The sequence below is a fragment of the Haliotis cracherodii genome, unplaced genomic scaffold (assembly GCF_022045235.1).
Source record: "Haliotis cracherodii isolate W230 unplaced genomic scaffold, xgHalCrac1.p SCAF_11, whole genome shotgun sequence".
NCBI classification, from domain to species: domain Eukaryota; kingdom Metazoa; phylum Mollusca; class Gastropoda; order Lepetellida; family Haliotidae; genus Haliotis; species Haliotis cracherodii.
Genome location: NW_027266266.1, coordinates 17,573,056 through 17,589,203, shown reverse-complemented (window position 1 = coordinate 17,589,203; position 16,148 = coordinate 17,573,056). Strand labels below are relative to the sequence as shown.

The 16,148-nt window shown below is 38.1% G+C and overlaps 1 protein-coding gene across 1 annotated transcript; it reads right to left on the bottom strand.

Moving 5' to 3' along the window:
* Positions 1-7,875: 7,875 nt before the first annotated feature.
* Positions 7,876-13,245, bottom strand: LOC139456274 (uncharacterized). Its single transcript, XM_071237898.1, has 3 exons — positions 13,165-13,245; positions 12,634-13,011; positions 7,876-8,395 (listed from the first exon to the last, which is right to left on the bottom strand). Exons 2-3 carry the CDS (start codon positions 12,960-12,962, stop codon positions 8,245-8,247), a joined length of 480 nt encoding a protein of 159 aa, XP_071093999.1. The 5' UTR covers positions 12,963-13,011; positions 13,165-13,245; the 3' UTR covers positions 7,876-8,244.
* Positions 13,246-16,148: the final 2,903 nt, after the last annotated feature.

The following is a 16,148-nucleotide window of genomic DNA, read 5'->3' as shown; positions in this document are numbered from 1 at the left end:
CCCTGGTCCCAGGAGTGCAAGTGAGAGTATGGTTTTACGCTGCTTTTAGCAATATTCCAGCAATATCACGGCGGGAACACCAGAAATGGGCTTCACACATTGTACCCATGTCGGGAATCGAACCCGGGTCTTCGGCGTGACGAGCGACCTTTGACCACTAGGCTACCCCCCCCCCCCCCAGGAGTGCGAGACAAAAGGGTTCAACTGCCATGTATACGTTAATTAAGAAATAATACGTTTTATGTAGCCAAAAATAATTCCAACCATTTCAGGCGTAATAATGCAGTTCTATTTGAAGTGCATATAACTCACATATTGCTAGTAAACCTTGTTTTTGAATACTGTAATGACTTGTGTTTATGATTTGTTTATCTGACATCTGTGAATGAATATTTAAGTGACATGTTTTATGAATATTTACCTGACATTTGTTAATGAATATTTAACTAACTTGTGTTTATGAATATGTATCTGACATTTGTTAATGAATATTTAACTGACTTGTGTTTTTGAATATTTATCTTACATGGGTTTATGAAAAAGTTTCTTATGTATGTCATGTTGTGAAACTCAAACATATTTTTATCGAAAATGAAAGATACTTTCATTAAAAACTTGGTGTGCTTCAGGCACTGAGTTATATTTCTTCTACCTTTTGTAATTTCTATATTTATATATATATATAGTGGTATTTTTCATCAATCTTAAAGGTGCATGCCATTTTCAACATAATAAGCGCCTAGGGCACTCTCAAAATTTGAAATAGGGGGCTCTCATTAGAATATTATTTTGGTGAAAAACAACAGAGTTGAAAGACCGTAAATTTCGTGGTTTATGCTGACAGCCTGAAATGTTTATGTATGACAGATATATTTTTACAGAATTTAATTTCCCATAATTAAGGATGCATATAACACACATATCATACACGAATAAAGAAGTCTTGTGTACATTGATCAATCGGAAGGGGTGCTAATTGGGATTGTTCACTAGCCAATACATTAGCAAATATCGCAGTGGGTGCTTATTGGAGTGGGGCGCTTATTACGTTGAATACAGTACTTGTATATGGTTTCCCTTGGCATTGTCAGAACCTCAGAAGTTCTTTGTTCGTTCTGGGAATGGTCAGGAAGTTTGGAATTTTAGAAATATCAGGGATTTCTAACTTTGTGTTCCCCCTTGGGGAATGGGTAGGATGTGGTCCCAATGATAATGCTTAGTCTCTGAAAATATGGATCCTCGTATTGGGTGTGTTGGGACTCATAAAAAAACATTTATAGTTTTCTCGCTTATCACATGAATAATTGTAACACATCTCACTCACATAGGCTAAAAAAAAAATAGTCTTGGTGCTCAGGCTGAGCCCGCATCATCAAAAAGTCTTCCGCACGTTTCGTTTTTATTTCCATTTTAAAAAAATATATAAAAATTCTAATACTTAAAAACAATGCAATCCAATAAAGCATGCAGTTACTGCCCTTAACATACACACAGCTTGACTGCGCATCTTGTGTTCTGGTAATGGCAGCATGCTTGTTCATGTAGGGTGGCCCTTTCCCAGGTTGATGGTACATAACTGTTTATTTGAGTACATACTAGTTTGAACAAGCAAAAAAAAAAACACAGACTGCCCACACTATTTTTTCAAAAGTCATTGCCTGAGAACCAATTCTTTTATTTTTTTAAGCCTTACCATTGAACCCTTACTATAATACTATCCTTTTGTGTACATAACAGACTTCTCCACTCCAGTGTAACTACATCTGACATCTACTCTACTGTATAAACACTGCCATACTCGGAGCATCACTTGCTTGATAACAGTGTTAGAACCTACACTGAAACGTCGCTCCTAATTGTAATAAACGAGTTGTTCAACCATTAATCTTATCCTTACAAAGTACAGTAAGATCACCTGGACATTTACAATAGGGCTGGGACGGGTAACATGGGTACTCGGGTCGGGTGGGTCCCGAGTAGGACCCAGATACCCACAGGACTACCCGGACCCATGGTTAGTCACATGATATATTGTTTGATAAAAAACTCACTATAGCTCAGTGGTTACACCACAAGTCGCTAATGTTCGCATTTCTTTCTGACCATGCACACATTCCTTTTGACTTGTATATGTTTGAGTAAAGATAAAGCTTCAGTCAACTTCAGTGTACTGATCATTTGATACATGTATCTAAATAGTTTAGGCCAGGGCTGCGACAGAACAAGTCCCAATCAGACATTTCGTTCCCAGCTCTTGAGACCCGGGTAGGGATGGGTAATAGGGGATCGGGTACCCAGGTAGTTGGTTGGTTTGTTGTTTAACGGCGCACTCAGCAATATTCCAGCAATATGACGGCGGTCTGTAAATAATCGAGTCTGGACAAGACAATCCGATGATTAATATCATGAGCATCCATCCACGCAATTGGGATCGATGACATGCATCAACCAAGTCACCGAGCCTGACCACCCGATCCCGTTAGTCGCCTTTTACGGCATCCCTTAGGTATGCCAGGATTTGATGACCATGGGTTCGATTCACTGATTCATCGATGATGATCCTTGTTTTGACAGCAGGATACCCATACTTGTGTCTTTTACCAAAGTGGTAAACATTTAAGACCAGCATCACTATCAGCTTATCTTCATCAGTTTCACTCCTCAAAATGTGATAGAAATATTTTTGAATATTACGTAAAACTTAAAATCGATGGTATCACAACTCAGTTCAGTATCATCAATAAAAATAACTTCAAGGTATCAACTGTCACAAAATCTTGGTGAGTTATCTCCCCTGCTTCAGCTCATGGGAGGAAAGTCAGTGATGCAGTTTACACAGTCAGATATGATAATCAGCCGACATGTTATGTATAATTGCCAGATTATGGTATTCATTGGTATTATTCATTTATATAACAAACATTAGATAAAAGAAACTAATTTTGCGGGGCCCTTGAAGATGTTAGCTATAATGTTATGGGTTGACAGTTTACAGAAAAGTATGACTGTGGAGAATCAATATTTCATGAGAATCTGTCTTGGGTTTGCATGTTCTTTTTATAGAAGCATAGTTGCAATACTTTGTTATACAATAAAACAATGCAGTGTTATCTTTTTCAGAAGCAATTCTTTATTTGTATGACTTTCTAGAATGTTAACGGAATTACAAATGTTATATTTGGGATAACACTTTCTGTGTAAAGTACAGATTCTTGTACTTTTTTGGGTAGAGTCCTATCCGGGATTCCAACCGACACTGCCAGAGTGAGGCACCTAATCGCCAGAGGGGTACACATGGTACCTGATCTAGACTATGAGTTATCCCAAATATTACATTTGACCACTTTCTAAATGGCATTGTGTGTTCATAGTTTACAGAGTTGATAAGAGCGGTATAGTTTTATTTAGATCTGGTCTCACTCTGTCATCTGTTTTCAGGTTTGTTTTGTGTTCAAATGTACAGGTGCTTATGATTGGCAGCTGACTTTTCACCATCTTCACGAGACAAGAGAGTTAACCGACTATAAAAGTCTAGTTTCAACCCTTGCCGAACTAGGCTGGTATTATGGAGTTACATTTTGGCTGGACTAACGAGTCTATGCATAGTCCAATTAAACTCACGCACCGAAATCGAAATCCGGCACATAAACTGTCGTGCAGATTTTGGTCGATTGCAGGATTTGCAAAGCATGTGCACCGCCAACTTGTTGTCAGCAGATATTTTCCAAATCTTTTCATGTTTTAAATCAAGGTGCCCACGTGATTTGATGCATTTCGAGATGTAAGACCTAATTTATCACAATATAGATCTTATCATTATCGATCAGATCGTCCTGACCGGGTGCCACCATTTTGTGTGAAGCAAACGAAAGTGATACGAGAGATGGCATCTGATTGGTCCATAGGAGAGGCTTAGAAGGGACATAACTGGTAATAGTCACTGGTGGCGCTACAATCGAGCCCAGTAATTCCAGCCTAGTTCGGCAAGGGTGGAAACTGGACTTTTAAAGTCAGTTAACTCTCTTGCCTCGGAAAGATGACTTTTCACTTGTCTCCTGACAGTTGATGACACCCATTTTTGGTTTCTTGTTTTGTCCACAATAAATTCATTATTTGATTTTCGTAAATGTTTGTATTTCAGTCAAAGGCATATTTCTAGTTTGAATTGTATAAGGCAGTTACATTAACTGTTGACTGATGTGATTGACTACGTCATTGCTTTATTCAAATGAGGAATGGGCGGTGGGGTAGTCTAGTGGTTAAAGCATTGTCTCAACACACCGCTACCCCGAGTTTGGTTCCCTACATTGGTACAATGTGTGGCCTGTAAATAATTGTGTTTCATCACATGTTGATAGCTCACATGTTCTCTATCACTGGTTTGCCTGGCCCATTCACTATTTACATAAATATTGCTGATGGGCTTAAAGAAACATTCGCTTACACACTCATCCTCTGTATCTCCACTGCATTTCAGTAAACCTACATTAACCCCTGGATCGATTCCCCACAATCTCAGATTGCCTGCACCTGATTTTCATTAGCCACGAGACTAAGTCTAATGGACCAATCAGAATGCAAGTTACAAAACAGCATCAGTGTATGGTTGGCAATATCAACAACATGGCGGCAAGGAATTCAACATTGAAAAAGTGACATACAAAATAACGCCCTCAAAAGTATTTTTTAAAGAAAGGATGTCTTCATGTCCATTAAAACGAGCTGTTGCTTTGGTTTCTAGGCTATACGAGTTACCTCCCTTTTTCCTGACTCGACATTTGATATGTTCGTAAAATGTTAATAAAAATCAAGGAGAGTAATTTAACGTTGTCAGAAGCACAGGAATGGATACAGGTGTTATGCCTGAAACTGAAATGCTATCCCTGGAAATGGAAGAGGGCTCTCACTCTCTCAAAGTGAAGATGGACAGTTTAGTGAGCACCATATCTGTATCTGATATTAGACCAGCAGTTCTCGAACAACTGTTGAAGGTCTTAATCCAGGTCTCATTGTGATAGTTGCTTGGGGATATTTCTTAGTTGATTCATTCGTCTGTGTCCAATTCTCACATTAGCTTCCAACAATTCCTAAATTGGTCTTGGTCTTGAAGTCAAAACAACCTCAGCCTCATGCAAGTCGGTTAAACTTTTGGGAGTGTAGTTGCATGAACTTGGCTCCTGGCTTCATTTTCAGTAGATAATAGTGTTGTCATATCTTAGGCTCAGCAAACTGGACTAAACAGAATCCAATCTAACTTTGGCTAAAGTTTGAGTCGTAAACTGGTGTAATCTTCTACAAATCCTTGCAGAAACTGACAGATATCCTTTCGAACCAGACCATGAGACATATGTAATCCATGTGGATTCTTCATGGACATTTTTGAAACCTCTTTCTCCACTGGCAAATTAACATATGGAGTGTGAACCCTTGCACGAGGGTGGTACAACCTACTGTTGTTCTATTTATAACGGTTAGAATGTTTATGACCAATTTTGTTTGCATTTAAAAATTGTTATTTTCATCCAGTTATTATGAATGCTTCATTTAATGCCGATAGTCATGCGATGTGTTGTGCATGAAGATATAATAATAACAGGGTAAAATGATGATCACAATGCCAGATGTATATTGTGATAAGAATGATTCATTGATTCACTCTCAGAATGACCATTGATTGAGACAATACAGAGGTCTCACTGTTTGTTGATATCCTAAAAGGAAGGATTGCTGCTGAAACAGGGTGTTCTCATCAATCATGTATTCTCCATTTCAGAGCAAAGTCTTGCTGAGTCATTTTAATCCAAGTTGCACATGTTTTTTGTGTTCATATTACATTGGTGTAAATGCATGTGGTGTGTTTTATTTATTAAAGCATTCTATTGATGCAACTGATATTTTGTTCTTTCTCGGGAGCCATGTTTTGGATATCCTCCATCCAGGGTATTTTATCTCCATATTATTTTGATAAATACCATGTTCTCATTCGTGTATAGGAATCTACTGGACTCTTCATGGTACTTATAACAATAGAATGGCAATTTTAGACATTGCATAATCAGGTTTTAATTACACTCATTTTATCCAAAGACTTCTTCAAATATTTACATAGGTGCACTGTAAATTTAGGTGTTTGGATAAAGCTCACTTCTACTGTGTTCTACTTCTATGTTAGTCAATAATTTGAGTGAATTAATTGGTTTTCAATCCACAGCATTCCAGCCAGTTATATCAAAGAGTGACTGCTTGCTTTGGGAGGATAGCCCAAAGTGAAACACATTTCCAACATTTACCACTTCAGCGAAATCCATGAGCACGGTGAGGCGAGGTGAAATTGGGTTTAGCGTCGCGTCCAAGATTATTGCACTTATATAGCGATGTGCATGCACGTGTGTGTGGCTGCTTGTACTAGTCCGGACTGATGTCGATTTATAGTGCTAGCTCACTCAGATACCATGCCACAGTTCAACATGAATACCCCACTCAGACACAGCATACCGACTCCGAGCCGACCAATCCTTGTTTTAGCCCTTTAATGCCATATTTGAGTGATGTGTTTGGTTTAATGCTGCTTTGAACTATATCTCAGTTGTGAAACTGCATGTCAGCCTTGGGTAGGATTAATGCCATAAGTCATGCAGGTCATAGATGTTTACCACTTTGGTGAAACCCATGAGTATGGTGCTGACAAACCATGACTCCTGACCTGGGCAAACTTGGGATGCGAACCCCTGATCACAAGTTTATGGTGTCCCCAACGGATGCTCTCTGCACAGCACATTGGTGCCTATGATGACTGGGACACCTGTGTCCCCATGGCTCAAATTGAACTCATTTATGTATCACTTAAGATTCTGGGAGAAACAAGTAGTCCCAGTCTTGGACATAACTGCCTGCACATGGCTGGTGACGTTTGACACGCTGCATTAAATTTTCCCCGACTGTCCGTCAGATAACTTTATGACTACTTACTTGTAGATTCTCCAGTAGTTGTTTGCATTATTTCTACTTAATCAAGACACGATTTGTCTCTTATTTTTGGCGACTTTTCAATATTAACCATGTTAACAATATCTGAATGCGAGCAAGTAATTCTGAAAATGGGCACATCATACAATCAACTGAAATCTGCACGATATTCGCCATGTTGTTACGAACAGGATATAGATTTTGTTCCGAAATTTTTTTATTTGTTGGTTGTTTAACGTCACACACAGCATTATTCCAGCTATATGACGACAGTCTGTAAATAATCGAGTCTGGACCAGACAATCCAGTGATTGACATCACGCGCATCAATCCACGCAATTGGGATCAATGACATGCATAAATTAAGTGAGCGAGCCTGACCACCCGATCCCGTTAGTCACCTCTTAGCGGTCTTACACAACAAATCAAAATTGCATAACAAAATCGATATCCTGTTTGTAACAACATTGCAAATATCGTGCAGATTTCAGTTGATTGCAGGATGTGCAAAACATCTGTACAGTCATCTGGGCCTTGACAGATATTTTCTAAATATTTAAGCTTGAAGTTGGACTCTGCATACTCATTAGTGCAGCCAAAAAATAACTGAGGGTCGAAACTGGACTTCAATATTCAGTTTACTCCCTTGCCTCTGGAAGAAGAGAAAACAGTGACCACCTCCAAATCTGGTCAACATTGTAGGATCACAAAATGTTACTGCTAATCCAATCTCTAATCCAGTTGAGGTATCCAAGGAACCTGACACCCCCCCATGAAAGCCACAAAGAAACAGAATACATTTGTTGATCCATTCTCATTTTTTTGTGTTCCACCAAATATTGCCTAAAGACAACTTGTAACAGACAAGGGCAGTCATCCTTGGATTGAAGTAAAATATAAGATTTGAAATTATAAAGCTTTCATAGAAATATTTATTACTTGCATCAAAAGTTTCTTCTAACATGGATGTTCATTCCAACATGATTGAAGATAGCTTCAGACAATTTGTTCTGACAAGTCATTGAAAGTATTTACTTACAATATACAAAAGTGGATACATTTGAAATCAGTTATCTGTTCTTGTTGTGTTGATTAGGGTTAAGTATTTGGTAATTCAAGAGCCAATGTTATTCGGCATTGTGAAACAACATAATCAGCAATTAGTTAATGATCATGTGCAAAAAAACTTAGGTCATCGTTTCAATGTACAGCTTGCAGGAAACTGTTCCTTAGTTGCCAGGCATTAGACACTTAAGTTCTTGAGTAACAATAGCCAATTTAAACCATCAGCTGTGCGAAAGCGTCCTCTATATCTTCGGTACTCTTTGTGGAGAGGAAGACCTCCTTTTGGACATCAAGCTTCTTCTTGAGGGTATCCTTGGTTGAGGAGTAGATCATCTTGTTTTTAATTGGACCTTGTTCTGGGGACCTGTAACAGGAACACAGACTGTTTTACAGTGCTTCCTTCTAGTCAATCTAAAATACTATATTGCTTCACTGGACACATACACATCTAAAAAATACAACTCAAAACATCAAATAAGGTCACAGGGATAGAAATTATCACAGGCCCGCTAGCCCACATTAGTTTCACCCATGTTAAAGGTAGCCTAAGATCGTGTAGAATTTCAATTTTAAACAAAAAGATTTGGGGGGTCGTGGGGGGGATGGGGGAGAGTATTGCTATACGTTACCACTAATCAGGCTAGGAGATGTTCTTTGTTAATATCTATCCTTATGAGAACCACAGCTTTGACTAAAGATAACTAATTGGTCCTTAGGTGAGGTGAGGTGAGGTGAGGTGAGGTGAGGTGAAATGGGGTTAACGTCGCATCAAAGAATATTGCACCTATATAGCGATGTGTTTTTGTCCTGAGAAAATGCTGATTAGATGGGACGTGCCTGTGGTTATGCCAAACTAGCCTGTTACATTTGAAAATTTCTATGGAGAAATAATTAAAACATCAATGGCACCAGTTCAGCACTAGCATGAGGTTTGCTTGTTTGTTGTTTAACGCTGCACTCAGCAATATTCCTGCAGTCTGTAATTTGTAAACAATCGAGTCTGGACCAGACAATCCAGTGATTGACATCAGCATCGATCCACGCAATTAGGACACGATGACATGCCTCAACAAAGTCAGCGATCATGATCACCCAATCCTGTTAGTCGCCTCTTACGACAAGCATAGTCGCCTTTTACAGCAAGCACAGGAAGAAGACCTATTCCACCCCGGATCTTCTCAAGTCGTTGGATTGTCTGGTCCAGACTTGATTACGTAAAAGACGCTGCCATATACAGCTGAGTATGGCATTAAACAAACTACAAACTCATGACATTCTGAATAAAAGTAGGACGACACTTCTGTCTGTTGTCTATGAATGACTGATGGCACCTTTGATCTCGCTTCAAAACATACATGTAATAGAATGAACCATAAACAGGTGAAACTGGCATTCGGGTAACAATATTGACTGAAGTTTTCATTATCGGCAGAATACAATATCACTCATTTTTTAGCATCCCCACACCCCATACATTGTCAGTGTATGTCTTAGGCCACACGTTTTATTTTTCGTTTCATAGGCCCGCCGCCACTGAAAAGCAGCACTAAGAAATAGACTAAACATAATTTATTTTTTATATTATGTCTCCCGCTAGCAACATAGACAATACACTATCCGTGATTCAAGAGGCCACCTGCTCATCCACAGAAGAATGAATGTAGTAACATATTTGCCTCATAGTATATTCGTTGCAGCCCTATTGCAGTATTTATTGGGTTTCTTATGTTGATGCTGCACACATCAAAATGTCGCCAGTCTGAGCACTGACATCTTTTGCAATAAATCAAGCACTAGGGCTGTTATTGATTCACTCACGTATTCGGTGAATCAAACCATTCCATTCATGAATTGAATTTGTTATTCGTGACCAATAGAATCAAATATTCATGAATATGCAGTCATGTTCATTTACATACCCTGTATCTAAAAATATCCATAAGAACATATTATATGCATAGATGTTTTGAAAGACAACACTCTTATAACATTTAATTTGACAGTAATGTGGTCACTGGTCATTGTTGCATTTGAGCAGATACGAGCACCTGGATAAGTACAGTATATAAATGTATAATATGTTAATGATTAACAAACCATGTCAAATAATTTGTGTTTTTTTGTTTCACTGAATATAACAAATAATACATCAACTGCTGACTTGTTATTGTATTCATGAATTAATATTCGTATTCGTTACTCTATATTCGTGATACGAATCGCATTCGCCTCAGAGTATTTGTTGCAGCCTTAGTAAGCACCGGTTCTTGTGACTGTGGCCTTATATATTGTCTATCCTTAGGGTTAGATAGATAATTGTGTTAGGGTCGGTTACCCAGAACTATCCTTAGCTCTTGGATCCTCTTTACAATCATATTGTCTGGAGCCGTTCTCAGTTCGCATCATCTTGGCTTATTCCTTACTACTTTAGTGTCTTGTAGATTACGGAATGGGACAGGTTTACGAAATGACCTCAAGATCACTCATAAGTGTCCATAGACTAAAGTGATGAGACATCATGCCTACCCGTAACCATTGCAACCCGTAACTCTAACATTCAGTTCTGTAATGTCATAGGCATGACTTGGTAAATTTGCACTTAGTTTAACAGTGTTGAAGTAGCCCATTCAGTTAGCTGTCAGGCCAACACTCCGAAGGCTGCGAGTTTGCGTCCAACTGATTCTCACAAAAACAGGTTGCTTCACACTTGACTAAACATACTGCAAAAAGTAGTCAAGCTGTAGTTTACTTCTTCGATCCACTGACACCAAATTCATAAAACACAATGAATCATTTACCAACTTTCACCAGATACTTTTAACACCTTGTGTAGTACGAGTAAAACATGTTTCAATGTACTAGTTCTAATGAACACTTAAAACGTCTAGTGAGAGCAACAACACGATGAAATAATTTTGCAACTTATCCATACTTTGCTGCAAAACATGATAACCCATTGTATTGTAGTGTAGTACAATTCCTATGGAGACCGAAACTTGTTTTTAGGACTACAACTTCTGTAAATTCTCATGTGACATCCCTTGTTTCTCCCAGTGTTGACCAATATATTTGTCTTGAGTTTCGTATTTTTACCTACCATGTGTTGGATTTAGTTAATATTTGGAAAGCACAGCCTCCTTTGAAGAGAGTGCTAAAGGCATCCTAGTCTACTAAGTCTAACTGGGCTGAAAGTATCATTTTCTTTCATAGATTTGATGTTATTATTCAATTGATTAGACTATTACTAGTTGAGGCTAATACAAGGCCAACAGACTTATACTTTGGACAAATGGTCAACATCACATACAGTTCCAATGTTAACCTTTTCAACAAATATGCACAATGATAAGCGGGATCAGTATAGACCTCTGCGGCTTGAAACCTTCTCCACAAATTAAAATAGTTGGAGTTGGCCGAAGTATGTTTGAATTGTTACCTTGTTTCGTTTTGTCACTGTGTGTACATCTGACTACACTTCTAAACGTTATGACAGGACAGACCGATTGTCAACAACGTCTGACCGTGGCTGTGACGTCTCATAGACTAGGGTTAGAGTAGCTTCCCTTTGACAAAGGGCAGTTACTCTAGCGGACAGACCGATGGATTGCCACGAAAGGCAATTAAAGAAACGGATTTCAGTTGGAACTATATTGGCTACTGTCACTGTCCGACTGACACATCACTTACCCTTTGACGCAATAAATATTAATGTGCGCATTCCAGGAAAACTCGCAATGTTTCGGTAATGTTTGTGAGAGAGGGAAAGCGATTTTCAAGCACAGAATTAAAGAATGACATCATATGATAAAAAAGTTATCACACTTGTGTGTTAGGGGATGGTAAATATCCTGTATTAGGAATAGACACTGTGTATTTAGCTCGCTAAATTCAATGTTTATTCCTAATGCATGATATTTACTATCCCCAAACACACTCACGTGATAACCTCTATGCGTTTGATATTTGAAAATGTCACCAAATGCTTGTACCATGTGTTCTATTTAATTTCATGAAAACTCCATTAAAACATTCGTTTTAGACATTTCTCAATATTTATGTAGTGGTTCAAAACTTCTCGGCTCTGTGAATGTACAGCAAAAACTGCTAATTTTCGATTACATAACGCTTTGGGTGGAAGTAATTCAAACTGAACACGCCCACTACACAACTTCCTCAATTATCCATACAAAGGAAAGGTGATATTAGTAGGCTTCCAACGCATATTTTCCACGAGATATAACATTCAAACTTTAATCCATTAAATTTGTGGACTTGCCATTGAGGAAAATCTTATAACTTTGTTATCAGTCTGAGACGGGCCACGTGCAGTTTTGAGAGCAGGCTACATGTAATGGGTGTATCTATCTGACAAGCACGTGATATAGGAATATTCACCGGTATTTTCTGGACAATTGACGGTTTTTCCTATATAATTTCAAAACAAGTTGATGCGCAGAGCAGAACACAGAAAGTCCCATACACAAATTCTCCTAAAATAATCGATTTTGTGGCCGGTGTCTTTGACAGGACAATGCGTCTCGTTTGCCGACAAGAATGACGGCTCTTCCGGCTTGTCGACCTACTTCGATCTTATTTACTTACCATGCAACGAAGCGAATTGCGTCTTTGTAAGCTCCAGATGATGTGGGTTGTACGAAATCGAAGACAGCATATCGACCTTCCAAGTCGGGTAAACAATCAATAAAGTCAAGCCATATTTGCTTATTTGTTTTTTTAACCTCATCGCAATGCTGCTGCGATGCCGTGTTGGCACAGAACACTCTCTCTTTCTGACTATCAACTACAACCACAGCCTTTTTACCGGCCTGGTCAATGCGGTACACTGTCCACTGTATGTCCTTTTCTTTCTTGTGTTGCCTTTCGTGAGCTTTTTCACACTCTTGAGACACAGCAATTCCTGACATCGCCATTTTGAAGCTTTGGTTGTATTTCAGCTACAGGAGTGAGGTTGATGAAGGGCTGTTCGAAAATGAGAGAACACAAATAAAACCTCAACGCCGAGATGTCACATTTATAAGGAGTAAGACACCAGTGATCTCACCTAAAATGGATAGAAAACGCTTATATAATGACTAAAAACTAAATAAAGTGTCTCCTAATGTCACTACGTACCTTTTATGCGATTTCTTAGCCGCGGTGTGACGAAGGGTCCCTTCGGTGCTCCTCAAACCACGAGGTCAGCTTATTCGTCACTGATTGGTCGACTAATATCCATATCGCATACCATTATTGCAACACAAGCGCCATATATGGTTTTGTGACTCACGCTCTCTGAGGTCGCCATCGCAAACCATATTTGGCGTAAATACGCATAGTAGAGAACTGCAAATGGTAATATTTGGCAGATTAAGTTCTGGGGGTTCAAAATGTCACACGGCTACAATATTCCAGTGGCTACACGTGTGTTCACCCGATTTTATTTAACAAATAATCGTTTATTTTATAATGATTTAAGATGCCTTATATTTTAAATTTGAATTAGCCGCTTAAACAGGGAGTCACCGAGTATGCTGAAGTCGACCAACCTTATGTCAACATAACTTCCTAGAAACCTTGATCAAAACATATTGCGTGTCAAGTCTATGTATAGAAATTAATATTATATCGTAAATAAACATTTTGTTTTCTATCGGAAAAGTACATGAAAGCTTGAAAAGAAAACCTGTTTTTTTTAAAAAAAAAGCAAATTACATAATCGAAGATAATTGTATAAAAAAATACATTATTAGTAAAATAAAATGCCGGAAATAAGTATTATTCTATAGATAACAATGACAATAATGATGATGATGATGACAACAACAACAACAACATCATCATCATCATCATAGATATTTATTGTCATTAGAAAAGTGTAATAAGTTGCATGGGCGGATACAGAAGGGGAGGGGGGGGGGGGGGGTGCACCCCCTTTTTATTTCGAAAAAAATCTTTATATCTGTATCAATTACCACCAAAGACAATGAATAGATCTTAATTGTGCACACCCCCCCCCCCCCCCCTTTTTTTTTTAAAAAGTTGTATCCGCCCATGAGTTGGTCATTTGAACATTTAACACTGATGTATAACACAGTTTTCTGTATTATTTCTGTATTATATTATTTCATTTACACATTATAAGGTAGATATAACGTGTGTGGCTACTGATAACGAAATGATAAGCATATATAGACAATGTTAGGACATGACTAATAAGTCATTAAAGTTATAATATGTATGTATTTAATGTCAGCGTTAGTAACGAAACAACACACACACGCGTGCATATCTATGCTTGTCGTAAGAGGCGACTAACGGGATCCGGTGGTCAGGCTCGCTGATTTGTCATTGATCCCAAATGAGTGGAGCGATGCTCATGATGTCAATCACTGGATTGTCTAGTCAAGACTCCATTATTTACAGACCGCGTCATATAGTTGGAATAAGTGCGGCGTTAAACAACAAACAAACAAAATCTTACCTCGGGAAGATCTATGCGGTTAATTAGTCTAATTAGTTAACATGTCTACAAGAAAATACACCAAACGCTAAACGTTTGAAGAAACAAAAAAATGAGTTATTGGTTTAGAAATAATGACTTTCCAATAACAGATAATTTATTCAGTCTCTGACAATACCACCTTCATAAACTTACTATTAAGCGTTCTATGGATATGATTTTATTTTGCTTGTTTCTTGTTTAACGCCACACGCCGCACTCCATCTATATGTAGGCGGAAGTGAAACACTTTCGGTCACGTGACAAAATATTTACTACTCTTCAGCTAAACCTGCAATAGATACGTTTAAATTGTTGTCTCAGAATCCTTTCAGCTTTTTATAACTCGAACCGTAGACAAAACAAGCCTGCAATGATGGCGAACCTGCTGTAACCATGGTACCTGCCTGTGCTGGAGGAATTGGCATTTTGGGTAAGGCATGACAGGAACTTCAAGCATTGGGGGAAAATCACAAATATTAAGGAAATATCAAAGAAGTGCTGCATGATCCCTTCACCACCCCCCACCCCCCCCCCCCCCACCGCACACACACACAAACACAATTAAGGCAAAAATGGCCTGTGAATGTGTCCCGTAAAATATTCAGAGAATGGCCAGATATAAATCATGCAGATTAATTATCCGATCTTCATTCTGTTTCTGAAAGGTATCACGTCAACCTAAGAATCTGAGATGCCACAAGAGAAATCTCCGAATCCTTTAAATTCATCTAATAGCATATGGCCCAAGATAATATATTTTTTCAAGAATTTCCCAAAAGAATCATCATTCGATACTGCTAATACGCTGAACGTGTGTACATTCTGTTTATACGCCCGTTACCATGGAAACAAAATTCCTGATTAACGAACACTTCCCTGTTAAACGAAGGTAACATAAGCATATATTTTTAGAATATTGATCAATTATTGTCGTTGTTGCATAATGAAGAAAGTAAGTGGGATAGTTAAATTGGCATACTGTATATACTAGTCTCCGTGTAATTATGTATTCGTATTGATCAGGAAGGCCGACACATGTGCCTGTGTTTAAAATATGTTTGCTTATTTTGTTGAGCAGGGTTAAGTGCGTCTGCAAAGAGCGGATAACTCTCAAGATTTCTCCTGCGATATATATCTGTAAGATGGCGCTTCGACTTGGTGAAAAGAATGACATTTATTTGAGGTTTTAAAGTGATAACGAAAGCAACGAAGCTAGCCTCGAAAGCAGGTATAATTGTGAATATAATGCTCGATTTGGGAGGGAAACAGTTATTACGTTTAAACAATGGATATTGGCAGTGAAACAGAAACCAAATATCAACCTAATAATTGCACGGATATAATCATGAATATAATATAAAACTTTAAGCAATTTTCAAATTGGCACCACACTTGATATATGTGTTTAATAATATCTATAATTTACATAATAATAACATTTTTAGTGTTGGATAATAAGTTTTGTTTCGAAATTGAAGGAACGTATTGTTATTTTTTTTTTGTATTGTATTTTTGTGTTATATACAATAGTTATAATTTATCTTTGGTAGATTAATCTTAACCAAGTTTGGTATCTGAAAATACAAATATGAACTGTTTGATAAGATGAAAGGGC